The 26,150-nt window shown below is 44.7% G+C and overlaps 1 protein-coding gene across 2 annotated transcripts in view; it reads right to left on the bottom strand.

The window, feature by feature from the left end:
* LOC134042639 (protein ELYS-like) overlaps positions 1 to 5,463 on the bottom strand; it is a 40,099-nt gene extending 34,636 nt beyond the window's left edge. Inside the window, exons 1-2 of one of the 2 annotated variants that reach the window (XM_062490282.1) lie at positions 5,425 to 5,463; positions 351 to 477 (exon numbers count right to left, since the gene is read on the bottom strand). In XM_062490282.1, coding sequence (XP_062346266.1) covers positions 351 to 471 — 121 coding nt within the window. In that variant the 5' untranslated portion in view covers positions 472 to 477; positions 5,425 to 5,463. Of the gene's footprint in view, positions 1 to 350; positions 478 to 4,472; positions 4,505 to 5,424 lie in introns of those variants that run through there. The other variant, XM_062490283.1, reaches the window with a different exon arrangement.
* Positions 5,464 to 26,150: the final 20,687 nt, after the last annotated feature.

Raw genomic sequence — 26,150 nt, 5'->3', positions numbered from 1 at the left:
AAGGAGCAGCTTGTGTCTCTGTAACTATTTCTGTATGGGATCTTATAATGGACATAGAGCTTGAGCTGGTACAAAGAAATACATCCCAAAACAACGCTATTTCTTCCTTGAAAGCTGCATTCTAGTTCATTCAAAACTGAAGGGAGCACGGTCAGCTATATTATTTAAATGGCCCAGGACTGGAGCAGGCTGTTGCACTGTCAATGCTTACAAATTCTGACTGTCAAAATACCCTGTTAGCACATCAGAATCTGACGTATTTATTGAACAGAACCAACCTGATGCTATGACCCTGTGCTTCAGGCAGTAACAACTTTATACCAAATCCAAATTTAAAGGAAAATGCTCACCTCCAGAAAACTTCCCACACAACACAGAGTCTAGGGTGATCTCATCTTCCCCAAGTGCCTCAACAGTCACCTCTGGAAACTGCAGCAGACTGCTCGTTACCTGAGCCGTTAGGTCTCGCATTCTTCACTGCAAATAAGAAAAAAAGGGCAAAAATAGTCCCATGTCAGCCATAAATATCTTTGAGACTGACCCAAGCTTCATCAGTAGGCGGTGACAAATCTCCCATACATCATTCGTAGCTCTTTTTTGCTTAAAAGAAATGGCACCTGGGACAGTTCTTCATCTCACAGCAGAGCAAAAGGAGAATCTTGAGCTTTTCTGATACCTACATGATCACTAACAAAAAGTAACACAGAGGGATGGACAAGATAAATAACAGGGAATAGAACAACACACCAAGTTCAAGCTTACTCATATAGGTCAGCAAGATGCGATCTCCAAAATAATAATATTTTTAAAAGCTTCTCAGTAGGAGGTATAACTCTCTGCCCTTTCCCTTGATTTAACACATTATTATTTATTGTCAATTGTCTTCTAGTAGATGTCACAGGCCAGCCATGTCTCATTTATTCTTTGCATGCTTATTTGTGACATTCAAGTATACAAAGCTCTTGACCAAATTCATCCTCAAATTCTTCCAAAAAACATATTGTTAATACTTTCAAGCAATACTGACTTTCATAGCTCATCAATTAGAAGTATTTTTCCATGCACTTAAAAGGACAATGTAACACAGCACTTTAAAATACAGGGCTTTTTTCTGCTGAAATCCTTATGTTTTTTATTCAAGCCCCTTCCTTCCTATTGGCTTTTATCTCATCTCTGCAGTGTTAGAGAAAAGAACTTCTTAACTCTCAAGACACCTTCATGCTCATACAGGTGCTCCACAAGAGTTCACATTTCAGTACGTCAAGACAGATTTTTTTTTTGTGAAAAAAATTGAAGAGCTGGACTGATTTACAGGATTAAACATGTGGCTAAATACGAGATAATCCATATGCATGGAAATACAAACTACTATAAATATCTATGTTTTGCAAGTCATCTGTCCTATAGAAAAGGCCTCTGACAGACAAGACAAATTCAATTGTCTTGGTCAAACACTACAGCTTTCTTCATGAAATCTCAAGATATCACACACTAGGTCACTAGTACTGAGTTGTATTCCTGAATCTGCTGCCAGCAGGACAATGAGTATGTAAAGCACAGGAAGGGTTAAGTCAGGGTCCCGCACTAAGCACAAGTCAACATTTTGACAAAATTGGTGCTGATGGCAAAGTTAGTACTGCAGCCTGCCAGCCTGACCACTCTGCCAGCATCTACGACAAGAACAGATCAGGTTCCAAGTGGGACAACTTATTTGCAGTAGTTTTGCTGAGCTTTTCGTTTTGTACCTACCATCAGTTTCAAGTGACTTCTGCACTGCATCCAGAGGATCCAGAGTAAAAGGCCCCACAATTTGACCAGCATTCTTGCTTAGTTTAATTGCAATTTAGTGGATACATTTTAGGAGTAACACATAACACCAAATACTAATTCAGACACATCTGGTTGATGAATAGCATCTTTGAAATGTTCCTGTGCACGCTTGTGTTCCGGTCATTGGTCACCACTGGAATGTTCCTGGCTCCATCTGCTTTCCACCCTCCCTTCAGGTATTTATGTGCATTGATGAGAACCCCTGAACCTTCTCTTCTCCAGGGTGAACAGTCTCAGTCTCCCAGCCTTTTCTCAGGGAAGACTAGCTCCAATCTCCTCTAACCATCTTTGTGGCACGTCGCTGCACTCTCTCCAGTACCTTCATCTCTCATCTTGAGAGTCTGGTGAGCCTGGACCTGACACAGCATTCCAGTGGCTGTACTAGAGGAAGGATCACCTCCCTTCACCTGCTAGCAAAGGTTCTTCCTCGTGCAGCCCAGGCAGAATACTATCAGCCTTCTTTGCTGCAGGGGCACAGTGATGGCTCATGCCAACTTTTCTGTCAAGCTGCTTTCCAGCGGGGCAGGCCCCCGCATACACTGGTGCCTGGGGTGGTTCCTCCTCAGTGCAGGACTTGGCACTTCCCCTTGTTAAACCACACAAGATTCCTGTCAGCCCATTTCTCCAGCCTGACAAAGCACTGACTCTGACAACATATATTAAGGAATTTTAGAAAAGAGTGCAAAATTCGAATTATTGTAGTGCATTAAAAGCTGTATCTTTTTTGTAAATAAGCATGGAGATGTCTGTGTGGTAAGTATATGATTATTAATACCATATACCACAATAATAGCAAGATAGTTTTAAGAAAAGAGTGAACAAATATCTTGCAGTAGGGCAGGTAAGAGCATGCAAGGAAACCTCTCAGCTGCATGCTCTCCATGAGTCAGCCTGAGCAACCCTGCCTGAGACACTGCCTAACTACTGTGCCAAGAGCACAGAGCCTCCTATGGCCAAACTGGAAATCAAACTTAAACATCCTCTTCTGGGGAGATTTGATTTTAAAAAACTGCTCACCATCCCAAATTCCCCATCATCTTAAAAAGAATTCTTCCCTGATGGAAAGCTCGTATGTTAACAGTGTAGTCCTGCCCACAATATTAAAAAAAAATGTGCTTATCAGTCCACAAACAGCAGTAAGAACCATCTGGTCAGTAGAACTCCAAGACCCAAACCATTTTTGTAGTAAATGAAAATACATCAGAATGCTCAAGTTTCCTCCACTAAGGTGATGACCATTTTAAACACCTATTTTTATTTGAAGAAATCAAGCACAGAACAAGGTTGATAAACCTTATAACAAATTATGGACAAAATTATGAACAATATATAGTGACCTCTCTATAAGGATATTTTCCTTGCATCATTTTGCTAAGTTATACCAAGAACTACTAGGAAGTCAAAACACAGGGGAAATACTTAGATCTAAAGGCAAGAAGCCTCTCCTGTAAGAGATATATCTAACAGCAACTGCATTTCTGCTCTCTTTGAAACAATAACTACAATCACATCCTTATTTCTGCCTGTTAGAAATCAAATTAGGGTAAAATGTCACATGATTACTCCATTTTCAGGAGTAAACCACAATTCCACCTCCCAGCTGTATCCTATAGCAATGCAGTCTGTGTGCAAGTTGCTCAAATGACCGTTCTTCTTCACCCTAGGAACTTGCAACTTTCAAACACCATGAACTATTTCCAAAGACATTAACGTTATAAACTTTTTAGATTCAAAAGCTTGGGGGGGAGAGCAACGGAGGGAAAAGAGAGAAGAAGAGACACTGCGTGTTTAAGCAGAATTACATACAGCCAAGACAGAATTCTGAGATGTCAGTTTTGACTGATGGCATTACATAAAAAATCAGTTTAAAAGGCAAAAAAAACGTTACAGGCTCACTGAAGAAAAAGCTAAAAATATGGTCAGTGACAGCTGAAGACAAGATTTCACAGGACATGTTGACTTCACTGACATCAAGAGAGACCTTGCAGCCATCTCTCATCTCTGTATTTGCTCCTTTGTTCTACTACTGCATTTTGGAAGACATTTCCAGCATACCACACTGGTATGCCATCCCACTGCTGGCCCTTTCCAGCACAAATTCCAGAATCACACTGAAGATAAAGACCTGCTAGAATCACTGGCAGTCATCTCTTCCAAACACCCTGCTCAAGCAATCACCTAGAGCAGGCTGCCCAAGGCTGTATCCAGATGGACTTGGAACATTTAATTCTCCAGCAGGCTTCTACAACCAGTAACTTGACAAGATCAACTGCAGAAACACCTGCAACCCATGCAACAGGGCCTGGTGTTTGGTGACTCTCTCTTGCCAGTGTAAGGATTCTACTCTCTCCACCACACCAATAAACCAGCAGCACACCAGGAAAGGCCTGTCACCACTGCTTCTCTAAAACTGTATCCGACACCATACCAGGCAGAAGACGTAAAATTAACAGAAGCTTGATCACACTTGAAAAAGCCAATCCCAGGCAAATCGATGCAGGAAGGAGAGCTGAGGCAGCACGTGAATGAGGAGCTGTTCTCCCCAGGATCCAGAGCTGTGTGCCCAAACACATAGGACAGCTGCCAACCTGACAAGGCTGACACAACCAACGGGCACTGCAAAGGCACCTGGACGGCCACACTCAGCCCCACACCTCAAACGGTGTGCAGCCATCCCGACACAATCAAGCTCCTCAATTTCCTCCAATTTCCCCAGACATGATCAGGAAGCAATCATTAGACCTGAAAGACTGACACCAGCCATTCTTTGGCAGAAGCTCCAGACCAGGACTCAGTTTATTAAGGAAGACACCTAGCATTTTTGTTTAAGCCAGCAGCAACTTTGCTTCGCGGTGTTCTGCTTCGTGCAAAGACCCAGAGACCGCCACAAATCGCACTGGATTCCTCCAAAGCTGCGGCCTCCCCACTGCACCCATCCCTCGTCCAGCAATCGCCGCTGGAGCGCATTTCCCGCCTCCTCATGGAATACAACCCCGAAGCCCGGCGGGGGAGGGGGAATTAGAAAAAAAGTAAAGAAAAACCCTCCAAAAGCACGACCGAAGGGGCAAGAACAGAGGGCGTGCGCGGGTGGCCGGGCTGGAGGGAAAGCTCCTGGCGGCAGCCGCCGCATCTCCCACGCCCCCCAGCCCGACGGAGCCTCCCGGCTGTGGAGCCTCCCATGTGCGCTGCCCAGGCCGCGCCGCCCGGGCCTCCCCCGCCGCCGGGGGCCGGGGCACGTGTGGCGAACACGGCGCCGCAAGCCGGGGGTCACTTACATAAGGGACGGGCAACGAGGCCCGCTCGAGGCCCCCGCGGGCCCGCGCTGCGCCAGCGGCGGTGCCGGCCTACACGGCTCGGGAGCGCCCGGCACCCGCGGGTACGGGGGAGAAGGAAGAAAGGGAGGAACGAAGGCAGACGGGCGGGCGGGGGTCGCCGTTGCCGCCACCCCCGCCGCCTCCTCCTGTCCGCGCTGCTGGCCCCAGCCCAGCCCAGCCCGCGCTCCCGGTACGTGCCGGTGCCGGTGGCATCTCCCTCCCGCGGCGGCGACAACGGCACGGCCCGACCCGGCTCGGCCCCGCGCGCTCGCGCACCCACCTCGTTCGCTCACCCGCCGCGCGGGGGGCGGGATGGGATGGGGGGGGCGGGCGGAGTTCTCGCGAGAACCGCAGCGAGCCTCCGCGGGAATTTTCAAATGCGCGGGACACGGCCCAGGACGCTGGCGGCGGCGGCCTTCGGACCACGGATCCCAGCATGCCTCGCGGCAGCCGCTTCTACTTCCGCCCCGACGGCTGCTGTCTCTCGTGGGGCACGCCGGGAGTTGTAGTTCCTGGGCCGGCAGGAGCGGCGCCCCGCAGAACCTGTTCCTGACCCTCGCCCTGAAGCTCCTGGGGACGGCTCTGCTTAAAGATCATCGAATTCCATTCCGTCCCCCGGCCAAGGGCAGGGACACCTTCCACTGGGCCAGGTTGCTCAAAGCCCTTTTCAGCCTGGCCTTGAACACTTCCAGGACTGGAGCATCCACAGCTTCTCTGGGCAACGTGTTTCATCACCCTCACAGTAAAACACTTCCTTCTACTATCTATTCTAAACCTACACTCTTTTTAGTTTGAATCCATTACCCCTTCTCCTGTCACTACATGCTCTTGTAAGAAGCCCCTGTCCATCTTTCTTGTAGATTCCCTGCTGGTACTGGAAAGCCAGTCATTAGGTCCCCAATATAAAAGGATTTAAAGGGGTAGGCTATTTAGCTGCAGATTTCCTTTTATTTTCAATAAGAAAATATACATAAAAAGCCAAGAAATTAATATAAAATTAATGTTACACTGTTAGTCACTGAAAGGAGAAAAAGTAAATATCAAGTCAAAAGTGCAAGTCTAATGCTATTCCGTTATTTATTGTAATGTGGTAAAAACGTTCTTTGACTTTAAAAAAACTATTTTCAGGTATTAATAAACAAATAGTTTAGTGGAAGGCTTCCCTGCCCATGGCAGGGGGTTTGGAACTATATGATCTTGAAAGTCCCTTCCAACCCACACCATTCTATGATTCTATGACATTTGCAATGCTTCTAAGAAGTGGCAGCATCATCAAAGGGGTGATAAAGACATTTCATTTCTCCCACCATACATTATCTCTGAATTACAGCTATGTCTCTTAATGTTGAGTTGTCATTCTTTATATTGTTACACAAATCTTTTTTGTGACTTGGTCGCTGCTGTTGCTATTTTAGATCAAATATTACAAATATTTAATTATTGTTGTTTAATTATTGTTTAATTATGTTATTACAAGTAACATTTAGATCAATATTACAAATATTCATTTGTATCATACAGGAGCACAGGTCATGGAGAAGGAACCAGCCATGCCAAGCAAGAAGATTGCACAGGCCAGCCCAGCCCCTTACCTTAGGAGGATGCTGTGCACAAGTCACAGGGTGTTGGTCAGACAGTATTTGCCTGCGAAGAAGTAAGCCTGGCCCTGGCCACCATCTCATGGTTGATGGCAGAGCTGATTCTGTCACACATGAGAGTCTGTGCGTGAGAGAGACAGATCTGGGGTGGACTATGGAAAGGCTTGAAAGTGAGGACAAGCAGCTCTCATCTGATGTGGCAGAGAGTAGGGAGCCAAGAGAGAAATGCAAAGGTAGGCATGGCAGCACCAGAGGACCAGCATATCCTTTGCAAAGACATTTTGAGTGATTATGTGCAGGACTGGGCTGCATTTATTGAGAGAAGGACAAGTGCTTTAGTAGTAAGCACAATTCAAAGTGGCAATTCAGCATGGATGAGAGCCTTAGCTCCATGCATGGCAACAGAAGGGCTTTATGTCAGGAATTATTTGTAGAACAATGCTTGCTAGGTTTGGGTGTGATCTGAATAAGGACACAAGGAGCAGTCTGGACCAAAGCTGTCCTCTCTGTCATAGGCATGGGTGAACATTGGCCTAAACAGCAGGTGAGGGGGCCATGGGATGAAGTGGGCTGGTTTAGCCAAGCTTGAGCTTCGAATGACAGCAAGGCTTATCCGAGCATCAGGGAGCTGGCCAAGGATGTTTTGGAAAAAAGGGTCTATGACTCATCTTGCCCAGTTTTAGGTGTCTGTGGTACAGTCATCAATCCATTCAGCTGGACTCCCTTTTTAGGTGGGGAAAGGAAACAGGTTTTTCCTGAGTGCCTGTCCCGGCTGGTTTTAGATACCTCCTATAGGATTAGCTGGAATGAGAGCCTAGATGGCACTGTAGGTAGAGACATATATGCTGTTCGCTTTTACTTTTGGTTGGGTTGATCTTTTAGAGATTCATCTGAATAGAGCACTGGATTTTTAAGTTACTTGGCAAGTGAATTAATGTGTGTGGTAGGGATTACAAGGAGGGAAGGAGTAGAAGAGAAAGAAGACAAGAACACAATTTTGTACCACCCATTCTAGAGTCTGGAGAGCGAGATAAAGAGGATTCTCCAAAAGATGTGGTGGTCGAGCAAGGGAAGGGAAAGGGGAGGGTAGAGCTTCAAAGCATGGAGAGAATAACCTCTCAGGGAGAGCTGACTTGTGGCAAGTGCCTGACAGGTGATGGGAGATGTGGGGGAGAGCTGGAGCTGCCTAAGAAGAGGTCATCTTGAGGCTTCCACAAAAGCAGTGCTGACTGAATATGGGGGCAGGGGCCTGATCGGGGAGGAGGAGTTCAGCCTTTTACTGATATTACAAAGCAAAGAGAATTGAGGTGCATGTTTGTACTGGGTTTGTGTGGCCAGGTTTTGGCAGTGGAGGAGCCTCAGGGGTGGGTTCTGTGGGAAGCTGCCAGAAGCTTCCCCTGTGTCTGACAGAGCCAATGCCTAGTAGCTCCAAGACAGACCTGATGCCTGCTGAGGTCAAGTTCATAGCAATGGTGGTAGCTCCTGTGGAATAACAGATTTAAGAAAGTAAAACAAGGTGCAATTCCAGCAAGACAGAGGAGTGGGAATATGTGAGGGGAACAACTCTGCAGACACCAAGGTCAGTGCAGAAGGAGGGGGAGGAGATAACTTCTGTCACTGGAGCAGAGATTCCCCTGCAGCCCGTGGTCCACGCCAGAGCAAGTGGATGCCCAAAAGCAGGCTGTGACCCTGTGGGAAACCCCCTAAACCCCACTGGTTTATGCTCCTGGCAGGACCTGTGGATGCCATGGAGAGAAGAGCCCACACTGGAGCAGGTTTGCTGGCAGGACTTGCGATCCTGTGGGGAACCCATGCTGAAGCAGTGTGCTCCTGAGGGACTGCACCCCTTGGAAAGGGATCCACACCAGACCAGTTCATGAAGCACTGCAGCCCATGGGAAGGATTCACATTGGAGAAGTATGTGGAGGACTGTCTTCTCTGAGAGGGAATTCACACTGGAGCTGGGGAGCAGTGAAATGTCCTTCCCGTGAGGAGGGAGGAGCAGCACAGACAATGTGTGATTAGCTGGCTGCAACCCCCATTCCCCATCCCTCTGTGCTGCAGAAAGGGGAGAAGGTAGAGAAAATCAGGAGTGAAGTTGAACCCAGATAGATGGGAGGGGTGGGGGCAAGGTGTTTTAAAATATTTAGCTTTTATTTCTCATTGTCTCACTCTGATAAAATTTTTAAGAAATTAAATTCCTTTTTACTGAATCAAGTCTGTTTTGCCCATGACAGTGACTGGTGAGTGATCTCTCCCTGTCCTTATCTTGACCTACGAGCTTCCATTATATTTTCTCTTCCCTGTCCAGCTGAGGAGGGGAATGATGGAGCAGTTGATGGCTTGTAAACAATAAGAGTATTAATAGATGCATTTATTGAAATTCTAAAGAGCCAGAAAAGAGTGGGCAATCAACAAGGTAAAATGAGTGTGAGGCAATTAAGGAGATGAGAGAAAGTGGAACCAGCAGCAAGAAAAGGAGCAGGATGACAAAACTGAAGAGAGCTCTGTGCCTGTAGCACCAGCAAAGAATGGGAGAGCGTTTGAGATGAGGGGTTTGCAAAGTCAAAGCACAGGAAGAAAGCAGTGAGATGTTGTGCAAATAGAGAAGGAAGCAGGAAGGAAAGTGCATCGAAGAGGGAAGATACTGCAGCTGAAATTGTATACAAAGTGTATGCAAATGGAAAATGATCAGCTGAGCTGGAAAAATTAGGCTGCTTGGTGTACCAGATGTGGTCAGGTTTCATGCAGTTAAGACTGCTGAAAACCTGATGGACAAGCTGTATTAGAAAGCTAATGTTCTTACCAGCTAAGTTAATGATTGCCAAGTCTAATTGTTAAGGCTGGTTTGGGAACCAGTGGAGTCACAGCTGCAGCAGCACAGCAGCTCTGAGGTAGAGCTCCCCAGACTCAGGCACCAGGTCGGCTGCTGTACAGCTACAGGTGCCTGGACACCGGGTCCTGATGCACCCATGGGGGTACCTGGCCTTGGCAGTACCCCTCCCCAGAGGATTGGGAAGCCTGGAACACAGCGCTGGGTGCAAGGAAGGGCTCCAGCCCTGCTGCCTTCCCCACTGAGTCAGACTGTCTGCTCTGGGAAAGCTGGGAGAAGACCCCAAAAGCAGTTTTTGAATTACAGGGAGCTGGAGGTGGGGTTCAGGCACCCCGGTGTGTCCTGGGCAGCACAACCTTTCTTCTACATCAATTAGTCAATATCTAATTATGGGTGAGACCCACGAGCACTCTGCTGCTTTGTGCTGCCCCAGCACTGTGGTGTGGCTGTTGCTTTGGTGTATCCAGTTGGCCTCCTCTTTTTCCTTTATGTTGCATTTGAGTATCTGTGATTCCACCTCAAAAAGTTAAAATGGAAGGTGTTGCATACTTGATAACATTTTTTTTTTCAAATCATTGTAAAGAGCGTACAGTAGCATCCTCTACAAGCACTTCTTGGTCCTCATGGTCTGGCATTTTCAGTAAGCTGTACCAAAAGTAAGCAAATACTGAGATGAAGAAAGCCCAGTGTTAAAATAAAGTTCGTACTGTCGTCATGTATCAGGGATGTAAAGGTGAAACAAAGAAGATGCTGCAGTGGTGTAATGATTATTTTCAAGCACAGGATTGTTTAAAGAGACAGGATGCTCAGTAATGTGGTTATATTTATCCAAATTACAAGGGTACAAGTTTAAGAACAAGGATTAAATACTGCCTTTCAGTAATTACATAGAAGGAATCTATTTTGAAAATATATGTGGTGTCTTTAAAGCCAAATATTAAAAAGACTCAGACATAAAAGACAGGTGTTTGTGCTTTTGGAGAGGTTTCACTGTGAATTATTTCAGCTGATGCAATTGTTCCAGCTGAGATTTTTGTAAGGTTTAAAAGTCTGATCTTAATTTCATTTTCTGAACCCAGAATGCCTGGTTATGAGATACTAGCAATTATTTCTATATATCTCTTACTCTTAAGTAATATTAAAGTATTTTCATCCTTTAATTCTACTATCTATTTCATTGGGAATGGGTATTTACTATTTTTTCCTTTAAAATTGTAATAAATGAATTATAGGGCTTCAATAATATTGCACATTAAAAGAATTAATTAGAGCTTTTCAATATCAAAATCAAAGTAATTAGAAACTTAATGAACTGAACATAATATAACAGGCTCTCTTCTATTCTCCACTAAAGCAGCAATAATTTGATATGAGGAGAGGCACTCCAGAATTTCCCATAGAAAGGGAAAATTAAGTGGTGGTTGGGTTGAAACTGCAGTTGCAGAAGAGTCATATAGTCACCAAAAGAAAAAGGAGGGAGAAAAGGGTCTGCATTTCAGAGAGAATGCAAAGAAATTTTCTTCTGTCAGAGAGAGAAAGAGGGACCTTAGGAGACCTTGAAAACTGCATTATTGAGCAGCATACTGAGTATTATCACATCTCCGTTTCTCCTGTAGAAAATGTTGCAGCTTGGTTGTCAGAGCTATTCCGACCTGCATTTTATGCATTACAACATTACATATTACTAAGTTTGGGAGTTGTTTTTTCTTATGTTTTATTGTTGTTGTTGTTGGGTTTCTTTCCATTGTGGTAATCTGAAGCCTAGACATCTTTCTCTTGCAGACTGAAGATATGGCTTTTCTTCCCTTAAATCAGATTGGGACAGAAGATTGGGAAGAGTTTTCTTGTTCTGGTCCTCTGTTCTCCTTCTGCTGTGTGTAGCAGTTGGGAAAGTTCTCTGGCTAGTGAGCTGTGATACTGGGAAGACCTGTCCTTTCTCAAACACTTAGTTTGCATACATGTGTTCCTGAATGAGCAGCACAGAGAAGACAAACATTGCAAGGTCTGGCTTCAGGCAGGTGGGAACCTCTGGGTAATATTAGTAGCTTGACTAATGCCATTCAGGTTCTTAATTTCATAATTTATAGACATCATGCTTTTTACTAAAATCTGCACAAAGCAGTCAGAAGTGAAGAAACTAGGGATTTCAAATATTTTACATTGCCCACAAAAGCCTTTCTTTCACCCCTAAAGTCAATGCGTTTCTTCACAATGCAATAACCTTAATGTTAACCCAAAATTAATATGGTTCTCTCAATAGCAAGGCTGAGAAGGAATGCAGATGTATCTTCAAGGGAGATTATTTCTTGTAGAAACAAACTGGTCATTATGATAGGATTTATCTCATCTGATTTCAGCCGTATGAAAGAGAGGTATCAACTCTAAGTGGGCCCATGGACGGTTTTTCTCCAAATGTGCTGACTGATGTCTAAGTAAAATTTCCCTTGCTTAGAGCTCTGCAGTGCCCTGTACCTTACCCTGCCCCAGCTACAGCACCATTACCAATAAATTAAAGAAGGCATCTTGGGTCCCTTTTCTCCTCTTTATTTGCAGGAAGGAGTACTCACTTCAGCAGACCTTGTTTGTCCCTTTGTAGGAGAGACACCTGCTTAGGTCGGACCCTCTGGAGCACCTGGTTCTCCCTCTAACATTGGGGGGAAGCTAGACAAGTGGCAAGGAAAGGTTGCTTCACTTTTAAGTAGCTACCTGTGGCTAGCAGGAATCACTGTGCCCCAGGAATTGGGAAATGGCTGTGGTTACACACCTTGTTTAGTGCATAGCCCATTAAATCTCCGTAAAGCGAGCTTCTCCCATATGTTGTGCTCATTAGACTGCTCTAAAACCTTCCAATTATCCATGCTGATCATGAAATGAAAGGCAAAATAACTCACCAGACACACTAGACTAAACTAAACTGCAGTTCTTTATAGGGAAGTCCATGGCCTGCAGTTGCTTATCCTTCCTTTTATGTTTATTTTTAGGTTTGTGCAGGTAAAGGTAAATGGTTGCTTCAATGTGTCTAAAATAACCAACATATCTAAGCAAACCAAGGGTAAGCAGAGCTGATGTGGACATGCCTTACACAAGCCAATTCAGAGCAGGAAGTTCCTTTCTTCTCAGTCGTTTTCTTAGCTGAGCACACAAGAAATTCCCGATACCAGCAGTATTTCACTTGCCCAGCCTTTTTGATAAGTGATATTCCTCCTCATGCAGCATGAAGGTCACACAATGAGAGTACCCACCAGGCAACAGAGAAGGACCTTCATGTTCTGGAGCACCCAGGCTGCATTGCACGTCTTGAGAAACATGGAGTTTATGCCCAACAGCATAAACAAGCAACACTTCTTTACAGAGGAAAGGAGTAGAATTTCTTGCATAGCACATGTGCAATCTGGCTAAATTAATCGTACTATTTGAGCACAATGTTTTTTATGCCTATGGTTTTGTTGATAAATCCCAATGATCAGTAAACCAAAATCAAGCTTTGCCACAAAATAAAAAAGATAATTTATTTATTGGTTTTTTTGGCCTCTCCTCCAGCTCTGACAACTCCCCATTACCCTTGATATTGAAATAAAGGAATAATGAGCTTGCACATTTGCAAAATAACAATCCTAAAGAATAAGGTCCTGAAATCTAACTTGGAAATAGTTTCCCTGTAATTTCTGGTGCAGGGTATTTTGAACTTAATTGATGCAGTGCAATATGAACAGTGCACTGAACTGAAGAAGTGGGTTGCTATGCTGAGGTGCTGCAAACTAACCTGCAGATGCTTCCTAACGTCTAAAATAAAACCACTCCAGTTCCACTCGCACCAAATGGCTCTGCTGAGTTCATTATCACTGTGCAAATACTGCATGTGTAAGGTGGTTTATATAATGTTCAAATTTGGAATGCTCTAATTCAACACAAGCTGAGCTGAAGATCATGATGACATTAATGGTGTTAGACATTTTCTTTGGTGATTAACCTCTACATGTGTGACCTCAGGGCAAAGTACCAATAGGTGTTAACTAGAAAACTTAGTGGCAATCAAATGCAGTTAACTAGACAACTTGGAGGTAATCAAATCCAAACTTATGTAGCAAAATCCCAAATGCTGGAAAATGCAACCTGGAAAAAAAATCAGACTGGCTTCTTTTCATAAGGAATGTTGTCATATGTGTTGAAATGACCATCAAGGACAGATTTTTGCACACAGTACCCAGCAGCTCCTTTATAAGCAGGGAAAACAAATTATAGAAATTACTCATGGGCTTGTACAGGAGAGGTCAGGATATCTGTGTTTCCTCAAACCATCTCCAACAGACTGGCTCTTGAACATATTTGAGAGAAAGAGTCATTTCCCAGTGCAGGTAAGGTTTAATGTCAATGTGCCCAGCTGTGCAAGAAGTACTGCTGAGTGTGGGTGACTAATACATTTGCCAGCACAGCAACTTCAGTGTGTAATTTATTGTTGTGTAGGCTGTCTGGACAGCTCAGCCCCTCAACCTTTTATTTTGCCACATGCTGATCACCTCCTGAGAAGTGCTAAGACATCTCATTTGTCAGTGCGTGCTTGGTGCCTTGCAGAAAATGATCAGAGCCTTGTTGGGTTTGTGACCCACCAGTACTGAAAAATTAAGGTGATCCATCCTCTGCAAACAGAGACAGCTAACATAAAGCCAGTGCCCTTGAAAGAGCCACTGTGACCTTTGGTTTTGAGCAGTTTAGAGGAGACATCATTCAGTCTGCTGAATCTGCTCATTAACTGCTAGAACAAAGAATTACTGTGAATAAATAGTCCTTTTAGCTTCCTCTGCTCCACGACTTGAAAGCTAAAAAATATTTTTCTGGAAGTGGTATAATGGAAATTAACTGAGTGGCACCAGCTTGAGTTTCTGCCTGGAAGCCTCAGGCACAGGATAATGCCCAGTCAGGCTTCAAGGGAGCCTGTGGAGGGTAGTCCCCATGGTTTTCCCCCCCTGCCTAACAGGCCCTGCCTGTAATGCCTGGGTTGGTCTGTGTTGGGCTCATGTCCCTGGCGTGGCTGGGACAGCTCCCAGATTTGGTACTACCTGACCTCTATGAGACTTGTCTTCTTTGCTTGGGGCTCCAAGGGGCTTTCTGGGCAGATGTCTTTTTCCTTCCAGAGAGACACAGCTTCTGTGTAGCACCAACTCTGTTGAAACACATCACCCTAGGCAAGGATCAGCTGGATTGTTTCCCCACTTCCAGTGGAAATGACACCAGAAGCTTGTGCTATGTTAATTACACAAGACAGTGCAGCTTTCAGGAAATAAATGGATGGTGATGGCCTACAACGAGCATTTATGATGAGTATGTTTGCCAACTTGTGTTGCTTGATGATTGTAGGAAAAACATTTCCTTTTAATGAGGGAGGTATATTTACTATTTTCTCCCTTCTGCTAGTAAATATATCTGCTGCAGGTTGTATGGCTTCCAACATCAGCCCATGGGAAAAACATGGAGATCTCTGAAAAAAATGCTGACCAAGATGCAATATATTTTCGTGATGCTGAGCCTCAAATGATGGGTGAATGTAGAAATTATTTCAACAGCTGAATAAGGACATAGGGCAAGGTACCTCTTCCCTGGCACCAGTGCCTCCCATAGAGCCAGCTCCTCCTCCCAGGTTCCACCACTGCATGCTGCAGCACCGTGCCTGGCACACTGGTGCCAGGAAGTTGCATGGTGTCTAGCTTCTTCCTGTGAAGGATTATTTTCAGCTAGAATTTCATAGGACTTGGAAAAGGTTTGGACATTTGAAAGCTGCCAAGGGTCTCCAGAAGAAGGGTGCCAGTGCATGTGGCCTGTCAGACACCTCACCAGCTGTGTGATCCAAAACTGGTTGTGAGCAGCTGAATTCACTTACTATCGTTGATATTACAATGCCAGGCACTGACAGGACTCTAGTTAGAGATCTCACTGAGGGCAACTTTTGCCTGGTTTTGCTTTGTGACTCCTACTGTAGGAGGAGAGTTCAGATTTCATTGCAGTTTCATGGTGGCCCCTGCTGCTGCTGGCAAACAGGCTCCTGAGTCTTTTGTTTTGTTTTGTTTTGAGATGTACTTAACTAAAACAAATCTAAATTCAACAACTTGGTTTAGTGTCATTGGCTGAGATCAGAGTCCCATCTCATTAAGCTTCATATAAAGACAAGACTACATTTATCCTGTCACACAAAGTGCTTGCACCTTGGCAAACTGGAAAGGAAGCAGCCACAGTGAGAAACACCTTGCCAAAATTCATGCAACAGATCAGAAGCTGAGCCAGGAATGTTAACCAGCTATCCCAGTTCCTGGCATCTGAGTAGACCTGCTTCAAACTGGCCAGCAGGCAAATCTGTGTATTTATTCATACCAGTGTCTACCACCTCTTAAGAAATTTTCTCAAGAACTTACACTGTAAAATCAAATATACTTTGGAGGAGCTGCTGGTCCCTGGCTGACCAGCACTTCAGCCAAGAACAGCTCCAGCAGCAGCTGCTTGTGCTGGATGATGAACATCAGCTTCCCTGAATTTTGTAAAGCTAACAGCAGACAAGGACCTACTGAAGGGTCAAATGGCACCATTAACTTTTAGTCCACATGTGCCCCATATCACATCAGGTAATTTTACCCCAGAATAATTGCTGTGACTTGGCCATGGCTTTGGAGAATAAAAATGCATGGAATTTTCAAGCTTTAAGAAGCAGATTCCATATTCTAATCTTTTTCTGCATAAGAACGAATCACTGGATTTTACCTAGTCATTTCCACATCCAAATCACGACTTCTAGTCGAATGACAAATTTTGCTGCTACAGTTTGCATGCTAGCTGAGTACCTCCCACTTCAGCTGAAATTAAATTGTGGCAGTAAGGATCCTCCTCTCCAGCCCACTGCCCTTCCAAATGAGTAAGGTTTGTCCCAAAGTATCACAAATTATTTTAGCTCTTTACATATGTTATAGATTTTAGCTGCTCTTTGCTTTTTGATTTATTAATAAAAAGCATTTGACTGTGAAGGAGTATTCGATCTAGAAATTGCTTTTGACCACGTTGCCCATGAGGTCTGCCAGAAAAAAAAAGTGCTGCTGTAACTGAAGAAATGCTACCCTGGAGATTGATACACTGGATCCCTGAGCATGAACTTAGACTTATGTATGTTCTCTTGTGCTTAACCTGCTGGATTTTAAAGGGGATTCCAAGTTCTCGATACTAATACATCTCTTTTAAGACTGTTTTGCTGTGAGTTGACCTAAGTTATTTCACCTCAGCCTGAAACTTTTTTGGACAGTACCAGAATGCAGTGCAATGTACTCGTGAGACAGATAAAGGGACAAAGATGAGGTCTCAGAATGAAAGGAAGAGAAACAAGGAATTGTGCAGGCTATGTACAGTATTAAAACCTCACAGCCAATGGACGGAAATCAGAGGCGATGCTGGTGACAGTAAGTGAGCAGAATGGCTGCCAAAAAAAAAAAAAAAAAGAAAAGAAAAAGGAAAAAAAAAAGAAAATTCAGAACCAAGAGGTTGCCTGTACTGACAAGGTGATTTTTCTTTCTGTGATATATATTAATAGGGATTGGGTTTGCCCAACAAAATTTAGCTGCCCTGCAGAGCTAGCACTATGTGAGTTGCTGGTTGTTGCAGTACCCAATCTCTGCCTTGGCAGAGACTCCCCTGGGAAAACTGTTGTGGTGGACATGACACTGCACAATTATAAGAAAAAGCAGTGTACACCCCCAAAATGATGTGTTTGCATCTACTTCATCAGCTCAGGTAAGGAGACATGGTGCCACTGGAGCAGACACAGCTTGCAGTGAGCAGAGAGCAGAGCGGGAGCAGCTGACCCGCGGGAGCCCGGCTGTGCCACTTTATTGTCACAAGGCCAGCGCTTTCTCCTGGCCCAACGTGGAACAAGAAAACAAAGTTTCTATCAGGAAAGAGACTTGCTGCCTAGAGGGACAAGGAGTGCGGTTGTTGAGGTAGTAACAAAAAAGGACTTGTGGGAAAATCTGAGGCAGTGCCTCACCAGGAGACCAGGGTAGTAATTTCTGCTGCTACTGCCATTCTTCATTACAGGACAGGTCTGGGCATAGGGTCATTCCGTCCTCATGTGGCCAGTTTGGTTTTGTTTTTTTTTCTTCTTTGAGTGCCAACCATAGGAAACAAGTTTGATTCATTGCACAACTGTTACCGTTTTGGGGAGTTATTTTTCTTTGGTCTGTTATAAAACTCTGAACAGGATGAGCATCAATAGGGCAAACATTACACTTGCTAGAGGCAACAGCTGTTATACTTGTGCTTGAAGAGGAAGAATGAAAATCTTTTTGTGATTACTGCCAGCAATTTGTTCATGCTTTTTGGATAAGAGTGAGATAACAGCTGGTACAGACACGTGTTCCTCTCCCTCCCCATCCTGCATTATTAGCAACTGTTAGTGCAAGTCAAAATAATAGTCATTTGCTGGCAATAGGTGATTTTATCTGAAAATAGTTAATTTCCTTCATGTGGAAACACATTCTTAAATGAAAATATTCAAATTACAGATTGTGATTTTATTGAAATAAATGGGGTCTTAGGCTGTTTGGACAGACACTTGCACAGCTTCTGATGTTTATGGCTATAACAGTAAAATTATCATGGCATTTTCATGAAATCATTTGAATGAGAGGTTAAAAACTTGAAATGCTCTGTCTGAGAAGCTAGTAAGGTGACAACATTCTGCTTAAAGCAATTGCAGTGTTGCAGTTGGTAGGAAGTGAGATTGTCAACATGTCCTCAGACCAAGGGACAAAAATATCACCAAAACACACTTTGCTGTGATTGAGAAATCCTTCCAGGGAAGAAAAATAAAAGGCAATAAACCGAAGGGGTTTGAGCCTGGCATCAGGAGCAGGTGACATGCAGTGGCCAGGCCAGCCCAGCTCAGGCAGTGTTTGGGGGAGCTGCCCCTCCAGCCACCTGCCTTCTTCACTCCTTGCTCCTTGAAGATGAGCAGGCCCAAAACACCTTTGTTTTCACCATTTCCACTTGAGGTAATGTATCATTGCTTCTGTTACCTTTGTCAACTCAAGGAAGTGGGGGAATAAATCCTTGTCCCATCTTGGGTGTGTAAATTTTTTTCTGGGGAAGGAGCCTGCTTTACTCTTTGAGTCTTTTGCATGCCTTTCTTAGCCCTTTCTGCCATTTCCCCCAGCAGCAGCTGAGCAATGTTTTCACACTGAAGGCTACTCTCAGACAGCAGGATGGGGAGTGCATAGCATCCACCTCACCAGAGTGAGCATTCACCTGCCTCTCACAACAGCTTCCCTACAACAGATCCAGCTGGGCAGTGCTAACAAGCTGCTTCTTGCAGGGAGCACCTGCTAAAGCTGAGCAGTTCTCCAAGCTGGATGAAGCCTCTCTAGGAGGTCCTTCCAAGTCGCACAGAGATCCTTTGAGGAGGTGTCATGGCTGGGCACTGTGGTGTGTTAATCAACCCCTAGACTATGATGAGTCCCCAGTGTGATCCAGATGTAAACCAAGGCAGTAAATACAGTTGTCAGATGTGCCAGGCCAGGCATTTTCTGTAGGCTTTATTGCTATCACGTACAGGCAGAGGTTGAGGCCTCGCCTGCAATCCTAGCACTAAGACTGGTCACTAGTGTTCAGAGAAGATTGAGTCAGATGGAAGCAGGTGAACATATGGGGCAAGTTTTGGCAGAGAATGTGCTAAAAGATGCCAAGAAGGAGTCACTGAATCTTTTGTCAGGGTTGCTGGTAAGGAGAGTGTGCTGGGAGCCTCTCCAGCTCCACCAGTGCCCTGTGATGTAAGGCTGCAGCTGGACTGCAAACCAGCTCCACCTCTGAGTCACTGCCTTGCCTCCAGCATGCCTGTGAGTCATCTCTCCTTGGCTGTTCCTCCTCTCACAGTTACAGCACAATAGAAAACCCCAAACAAAATTGTGTTGGGTGAAGGAGGCTTGGTGTTCTTGTCAGAAACCATCACGCACTCCCTGACCTCCTGGGGGATGCCCAGGCAGACCCACTGCTGTGGTTAAGATCTTTTCCTCTCTGTAACACTCTAATTGCCCAGGACATCTGGCATTCCTTTAAGCCCATTCCTTTCATTTGTTCAAATTCCAGTTCACTCAGTTCCCAGTCACTGCTTCAGCCAGGGGAGCAGGGATGGCTGGGGCTGGCAAGAGCTCATCATGTCGTCTGAGCAGCAAAAGCAACACAGTGTCAGTAGACCTCAAATGATATGTACTCACAGCAAGAAAAACTGAGGAGATGGTGCTGTGACACCAGCTGCTCAGCAAAGCAAGGGCTCAGCCAGAAGCTGTGAGTCAGTTTCATTGAATATTGGTTTCAAATTAATGGAAACTATTATTTGGATACAACCAGGTAATGTCTGGATAACAAGAACATCTAGACATCAGCTAGACAATGTTGCACAAATGGGTACATTTGAAGCAGCCTTAGGATCCACTTTTCTAGTAAAGGAAGCCCAATTAATAAACTTATTAGTAGCCTTTCTAGCCAGGACCCGTTCATCCAGTCTGAATAAGACAGAGATAGACTGGGTCTAAACTCTAAACAGAGCCTTGGTCAACAGAGAGTCCCAGGGGCCTCACAGCTCAGCATCAACCACTAGCATGACCCCACTTCAGATAAGATAATGCTGTGCTCAGGGCAAGGATGGCACTCTGAACATGCAGACCAGTCCACTGACACTCATCATAGCTGATGGTAGAGATGCTCCTTCATCCTTAGCCTGAAGTGCTAAGACTGGGAATTACTCGTCTGGGCAGAGATCATTGGCTCCACTGATGCCTTTATGCCATCCTGAACTTCAAAGTTCCCAGTGACCTTCCCGGCCAACAGCTTTCCCATTTCTTACTGTTCTTGAACCTTCTATAGAGCTCCTCATCTGACCTGGGCTGACCTCCTAAGCAAGCCAGTCCTGCCATGGACTCCCTGCCCTAGATCCAGACCTGACCCTTTTGTCCCTCCCAGGGAGTACAAGGAATTTCTTCTGTGTTCACCTCTTCCACAACCTGCTGAAGGGTAGAAATTCAGCACTCTTCTAGTCTCTTCCAACTGCATTTACTTTTAGAGCAGGAAACTCATTTTGTTTCCTCTACTGGCTTCTCTTTGACACCTGAGAGTTGAGGCTTCATGCTGGGTAGGTGTATAGTGAAAGTATGCAGGGTACAGGCTTGCATCTTGCATCTCCTTGCCAAGGAGATGGACAAGAGGAAAAGTAAGAGATGGAAGGGCATAAATCCCACAAAGTGAAGACATAGCTCAGGGACTGCCAGTTCAGGTGGAGTCTGAATGGTGACACTGAACCTGCTGACACAGACCCAAACAGCACGCCACACAATTCAGAAGACTTCAGAAACCTTGGAGGGGACTGAAGGAGAGGAAAATCTTCAAGGAGATTATTCACAGCACATGAACACAAAAAAAGGCCCAAACCAGACAATAAGTTAATCAAATGGTGCAAGGTTTTGCCATCGTGGGACGCTGAGGGAGAGTGGTTTGGTTTGGCCTCTATCCTGCCAGAAAGACAGATGCTCTCAGCTGGGCTGCAGGAATGGCAGTCGTACTTGAGCTAGTAGCTAAACCAGACTGGAAAAGAAGGGGAAGGCAGAGGTATACAAACTCAGTCTATCTTACTCGTCCTTGTAGGAAATGTTCAAGAGCCAAGACCTAGGGAGAGAAGAAATTCTGAAATGCCTGTGGAAAAGCATCTAGGCAGAAATAAGGGAAAACTGCAATATTGTTTTTTGAAAAAAAATGCTTGCCTGAGTTGCCAGGTTTAACACATACTGGGCAGAAACAGAGCTGAAAATCACTGGCTACAGGCCATTAGTACATCTGTACAGAGAAAACACATGTGAAACCAGATCCTTGCTGAAGTCAGGGAGATTTTCTCTGTTCAACATGCTGCAAAGTGCCAGTAGCCAAGCCCGAGTTCAGCCCCATGTTATCAGCACAGCTCTAGGGTGTCCAGCTCAGTTTTGTGAGTCCAGTTTTCTGTTTATGACTTTATCTGTAGATATGCTTGTAATCCTTTGAGCTCAGGCTCTGGCTTGCTGGCTGTGAAGCCAAAGTTACATCACATGTAAGAGGACTGCCTGGCATAGCTCAGTTACCATCCCCAGAAATATTTTTCAGTGTACAAGCCTGCCAGGATGTGCAAGGATAATGTTTCACCCCACTGTGCAGAAGGCAGGATTAATACATTCAGTGCTTAAATACACACTTTCCTATTTACTACCAGTTATAAAGTACCAGCAGAGGAAAGAAAGGATTTACATCAACAGACTACATTGATGTAAATGTACTTTAATTCCAGCTTTTTATTCCAAGAGTGGTATTTGCTGGTATTTAAAATTGCCTGTAGGCCTACCAAAACCAGCTTCCCCCATCTCTAGAACATCCACCGTGAACATAATTTTCTTGGTTTCCTCTACTTGAATGCCTTCCAAGTTTCTAATTGGTGAAAGGACAGGGTTTCTGCTCCTGCAGAGATTTGAAACACAGATTTTCTGATCAAATGGCAGAGACCCTATTTTGGCAGAGAGTGATTTCCGAATCATCTGTGAGCTGCTCTCTTGCTGGGGAGGTGGGAGTCAGCTGAGGAGTTTCCATGACAGAAAACAGATTCACTCAGGGCTGCACATATGTACCTGGCTGTGCTGGGTGAGGAGGGCTTTGCTCTGAAGTAACATTATAACAGGTGTGGCAGCCCTCTATTAGGGAGGATTGAGGATAAGAAAGATGAAGATGGGGATGCAGAGGAGGACTTTCCCAAGGTTGCCAGAAAGCTGAGTCCCCCTCTACAGGTGTGATACTCAGTGCCCTGTGGGCACAGGGAGCCCAGGGCCAGATCCCAGAGTCTGGTGGGCATACAGCTGGGGGCACAGGGGGTTCATGGAGCTGTTTCCTCTCTCCCCACTAAGGCAGAAAAAACTCAACCCACATAGATTTCAGTTCAGGCCCTGCAAGACTGCTGTGAATTCATTGAAATTAACCCCTCAGCAGCCACCTCTTCTTTTACCGCATAGCATAAAAATGCAACATATCCACATACAGTGGAGAGCCTTTCCTCACAGCAGCAACACTGCAGGGCAGGGGGATATTCAGCCTGAAGAGACATGGTGTCTTTGGTATAGTTGGGAAGTGTGGCCAAGACAATATCATGTGTAATCTTACATGGCAAACTTAGGAAAAGTAGGCAAGTAATCTGGAATGCAACCTGTCAGGTGACTGTGATGCTGGAGGTGATATAAGAGATGTTCAAATAGGATAACTCCAGTTCTGGGAATGACACTGCTGGTCAGAGAACCCAAATGCAGCTGTTTCCCCACCTGATCATATGCAGCTCATATGCCATTAAATGAATGGCTGTGGGCTTACTGGGATGTACTTCTAGCATCCTTATCTCCTATTTGGGGTTGTAGCCTTCCAGCCTGGGTGTTGTAAATTACTGCCTGGAGGAGCTAACATCTCCACTGACTCTGCTGGATGGGGGAGACCTTGGCACCTACCTGAAAAGCATGCTGGTGGGGTTATTCCAAGCACTGAATCAGTTAAAATCAGTCTCCTCTCTTAGTATGCAAAGGAACTAACTTTGCATAGTAAGTTAGACTAGGAAAAACCTGGTCTAGTGGAAGGTGTCCCTGCCATCACCAGGGCGTTAGAACTGTATGAACTTTAAGGTCCCTTCTAAACCAAAGCATTCTGCAATTCTGTGATTCTGTGATAATAAGCTTCTGAAAACTGTGTCTTTTTCTTTTACCTTTCAGACTCAGAGCACTGAAGGTAGGTTTCTTGGAAAGGCAGCAGTAACTTGTGAGAACATAGGCCAGAACCAGATCCGCCTATCTTCCTTTACATTTCCAGGTGTTGCTATTAGACACTTCTTGATGTCTGCCCCTCAATTTTGCTTCCAAACAGAGATCAAACTTTCTACCTCTTTTTGAGGTGAATAATGGCACATTCCCAAGCAGCTCAGACATTTGCATTTCCACATTACTCACATAGGCACAGCTGTGTTTGAATCACACTGGAGACATCTCTCGTAACGCCTCCTCTAAGAAATTAGACTGGTTCAGGAGGACCCAGAGGTGACAGATGAGAGGACATGAGGCTTCCAGAGCTATGCTTGGATTTAAATGAGACCCTGTGATGATTTGCTTAAAAAGGATTTTGTTAATTGGACAAGCAAATCAGATACAAGCAGACAAACCCTCTGCTGTCAGCAGATGATCATAAGGTTCAATGGGTTCAAAAGGGGAAAGGGAAAGGGAAAGGGAAAGGGAAAGGGAAAGGGAAAGGGAAAGGGAAAGGGAAAGGGAAAGGGAAAGACCCCAGAAGTGGTGAGCCACTGGATGGAATTTGTCAGTCAATCAGTGACACAGTCAACAGTACAAAGCTGATATTCTTGAGCCTAAGCCATTGGAGCATTCTGCCTGCCTAAGGAGAGGTCCTCAGTAGTTGTGATACCAGGATACACCATGGTTTGATATTTCTGCAGATATATTCAGAGCCTCTGTCCAAGCACAAGAGTAACGGGAGCAGGAGTGCGGCTCTCAGAGTGGTGCTTGTCCTAAAGACAGCCACTCAGGGGCAAAACTTGAGAGTGCTTTCCCTTTTGTGTAAAATATATTACATAAAATATGTACTTTAAAACAACAACTATGAGTGCCCTACATTGCCTGGAACCGATTTCTATAGTCTTGAGTGACCTCTTATCTGAAGCATGGACTAAAGCCAGGCAAAGGCTGAAGTGTGTGTGGCACACTGAGATGGGAATGAGGGCTGGCAAGTGCCATTGTTCTCCACTTTGCCTCCTAGTGAACAGCATTTAATTCTGGGTTTGGTTGTCAGAAGAGATTAGATGTTTAAATTCTGGAGTTTATAAGCGATCTGTCTGATCTCTTAGGAGCAGAAAATACATTCTGCAGCGGAAACTGTCAGATGCATGATTAAATCATTTGTGCATTACCATGGCAGTATAGTGCATGTTTGCAGGAAATCAGCTTTTGAAAAAAACAAACACTCAGTACAAAAATAATTAAATTAACAAGAGTCCTGGGAATAAAGGATTCATTTTCCCAGCAGACTGACATCAGGGATGAAGGCTGGGTTATCAACTCTGTGTAAGAGAAGTCTTTCAGAGCAGCAGCATGAAGAGCTGTTCTGAGAGACGCTCTTTCCAGGTGAGCAGCACCCAAACATAAATGTTCCTTGAAGATTAATGAACACCATGATGTGAATGATGGAAGGAAAACAAACAGAAAAACAGTATTGCAAAGGGGAAGAAAAGGAACGAAATGTTATTTAAAATGCTTACCAGAAGAGGACACATCTATTGGGTTTTGGCTGGACAAAAGGACATTGCAAAGAAAGTCAGGGAAGTGGTACTTTGCAAAATATTCTACAGACAGCTCTGAAATCATATTTGTACATAACTTCCAGAGGCTTGAGCAGAAGGATATGAAAATGTCTGCCGTATTTTTTCTCCCACAGACAGGGGGAATGTATTTTTCCCTTATAAAAGTGAGGGATGGTGAAAGGAAATTCTCAAGGAGGTATGCTGCCCTGGTGCACTCCCACAGAGGATCTCCATATGGGGAGAACCTGTGCCACCTCTCCATGACAAGTCCTGTTCTGGTCAAAAGGGTAAAGCAGAGCATGGCCCCTGCTCTCACCTGGCTCAGAAATAGATGGAGAAGACAGCAGCTAAGAACACTGGCACTCATGGCTCTCTCTCCACTTGTGAGGCTTTGGAGGGAAAAATTGCAAGGAGGAATCACAAAGGAGGATATGCTGAGGGAAGAAGGAGCTCTGGGGAGCATGGCTGCTGCTCACACTCAGCATCCACTGCTGGGGAAGGGGTCATACTGTCCAACCTGGTACCCTCATTGCCTCCAGCCTTGCTTTAAATAAGGTAACCCAAGGAAAACATGACTGTGGTGCTAATGTAGAAACTCTCATTCCATGCACCAACAATTTTGCTTCCACCTTATTTTCTTCCTTCCTTACCATTGCTTACACATGGCTCTCTTGTGGGGGGTAGAGGGACTGTACAGTGGGACCCAGCCTCAGCTGGCTGCTCTGCTCTGTGGTAGTGGAGATGTTTTATAATATGAGCAAAGCAGGCAGGGTTTGTTGAGAAGGAGAAGCTGGTGTGAGCAGAATTTGGTAAGCGACATCACAGAGACTTGTTTCTGCAAACAGTAAATTATAGGCCAACACAGCTCTGTGTTTCACATAAATTTTATTGTGTTTTGGAGGAAATTGAATACAATCAATCAGGTTACTTCAACAGCAGGTAGTACATTTCATGTGTGCAGTCTGGTCTTTTTATTTTCAGCTACTCAACATAATTCTTAGCAGGATTTTAAGCTCTAAAGGGTAGCTAAAACTATCAGCATCCAAAGGGACATCGCTTGCTGTTGGGGTTAATGATATTTTTTGTAAAATTCCAAACTACCCTGAAATTAACAAGAGGCATTCCATCTTTTCGTAAAAAAATCGATAATACCTCTCCATCATTTCCTAAAAAGAGTATCTGAAAATATTCTCCAT

The sequence above is a fragment of the Cinclus cinclus genome, chromosome 3, assembly GCF_963662255.1.
Source record: "Cinclus cinclus chromosome 3, bCinCin1.1, whole genome shotgun sequence".
NCBI classification, from domain to species: Eukaryota; Metazoa; Chordata; class Aves; order Passeriformes; family Cinclidae; genus Cinclus; species Cinclus cinclus.
Note: the sequence above shows the minus strand (reverse complement) of the source record. Positions and strands in the feature narration are given on the sequence as shown.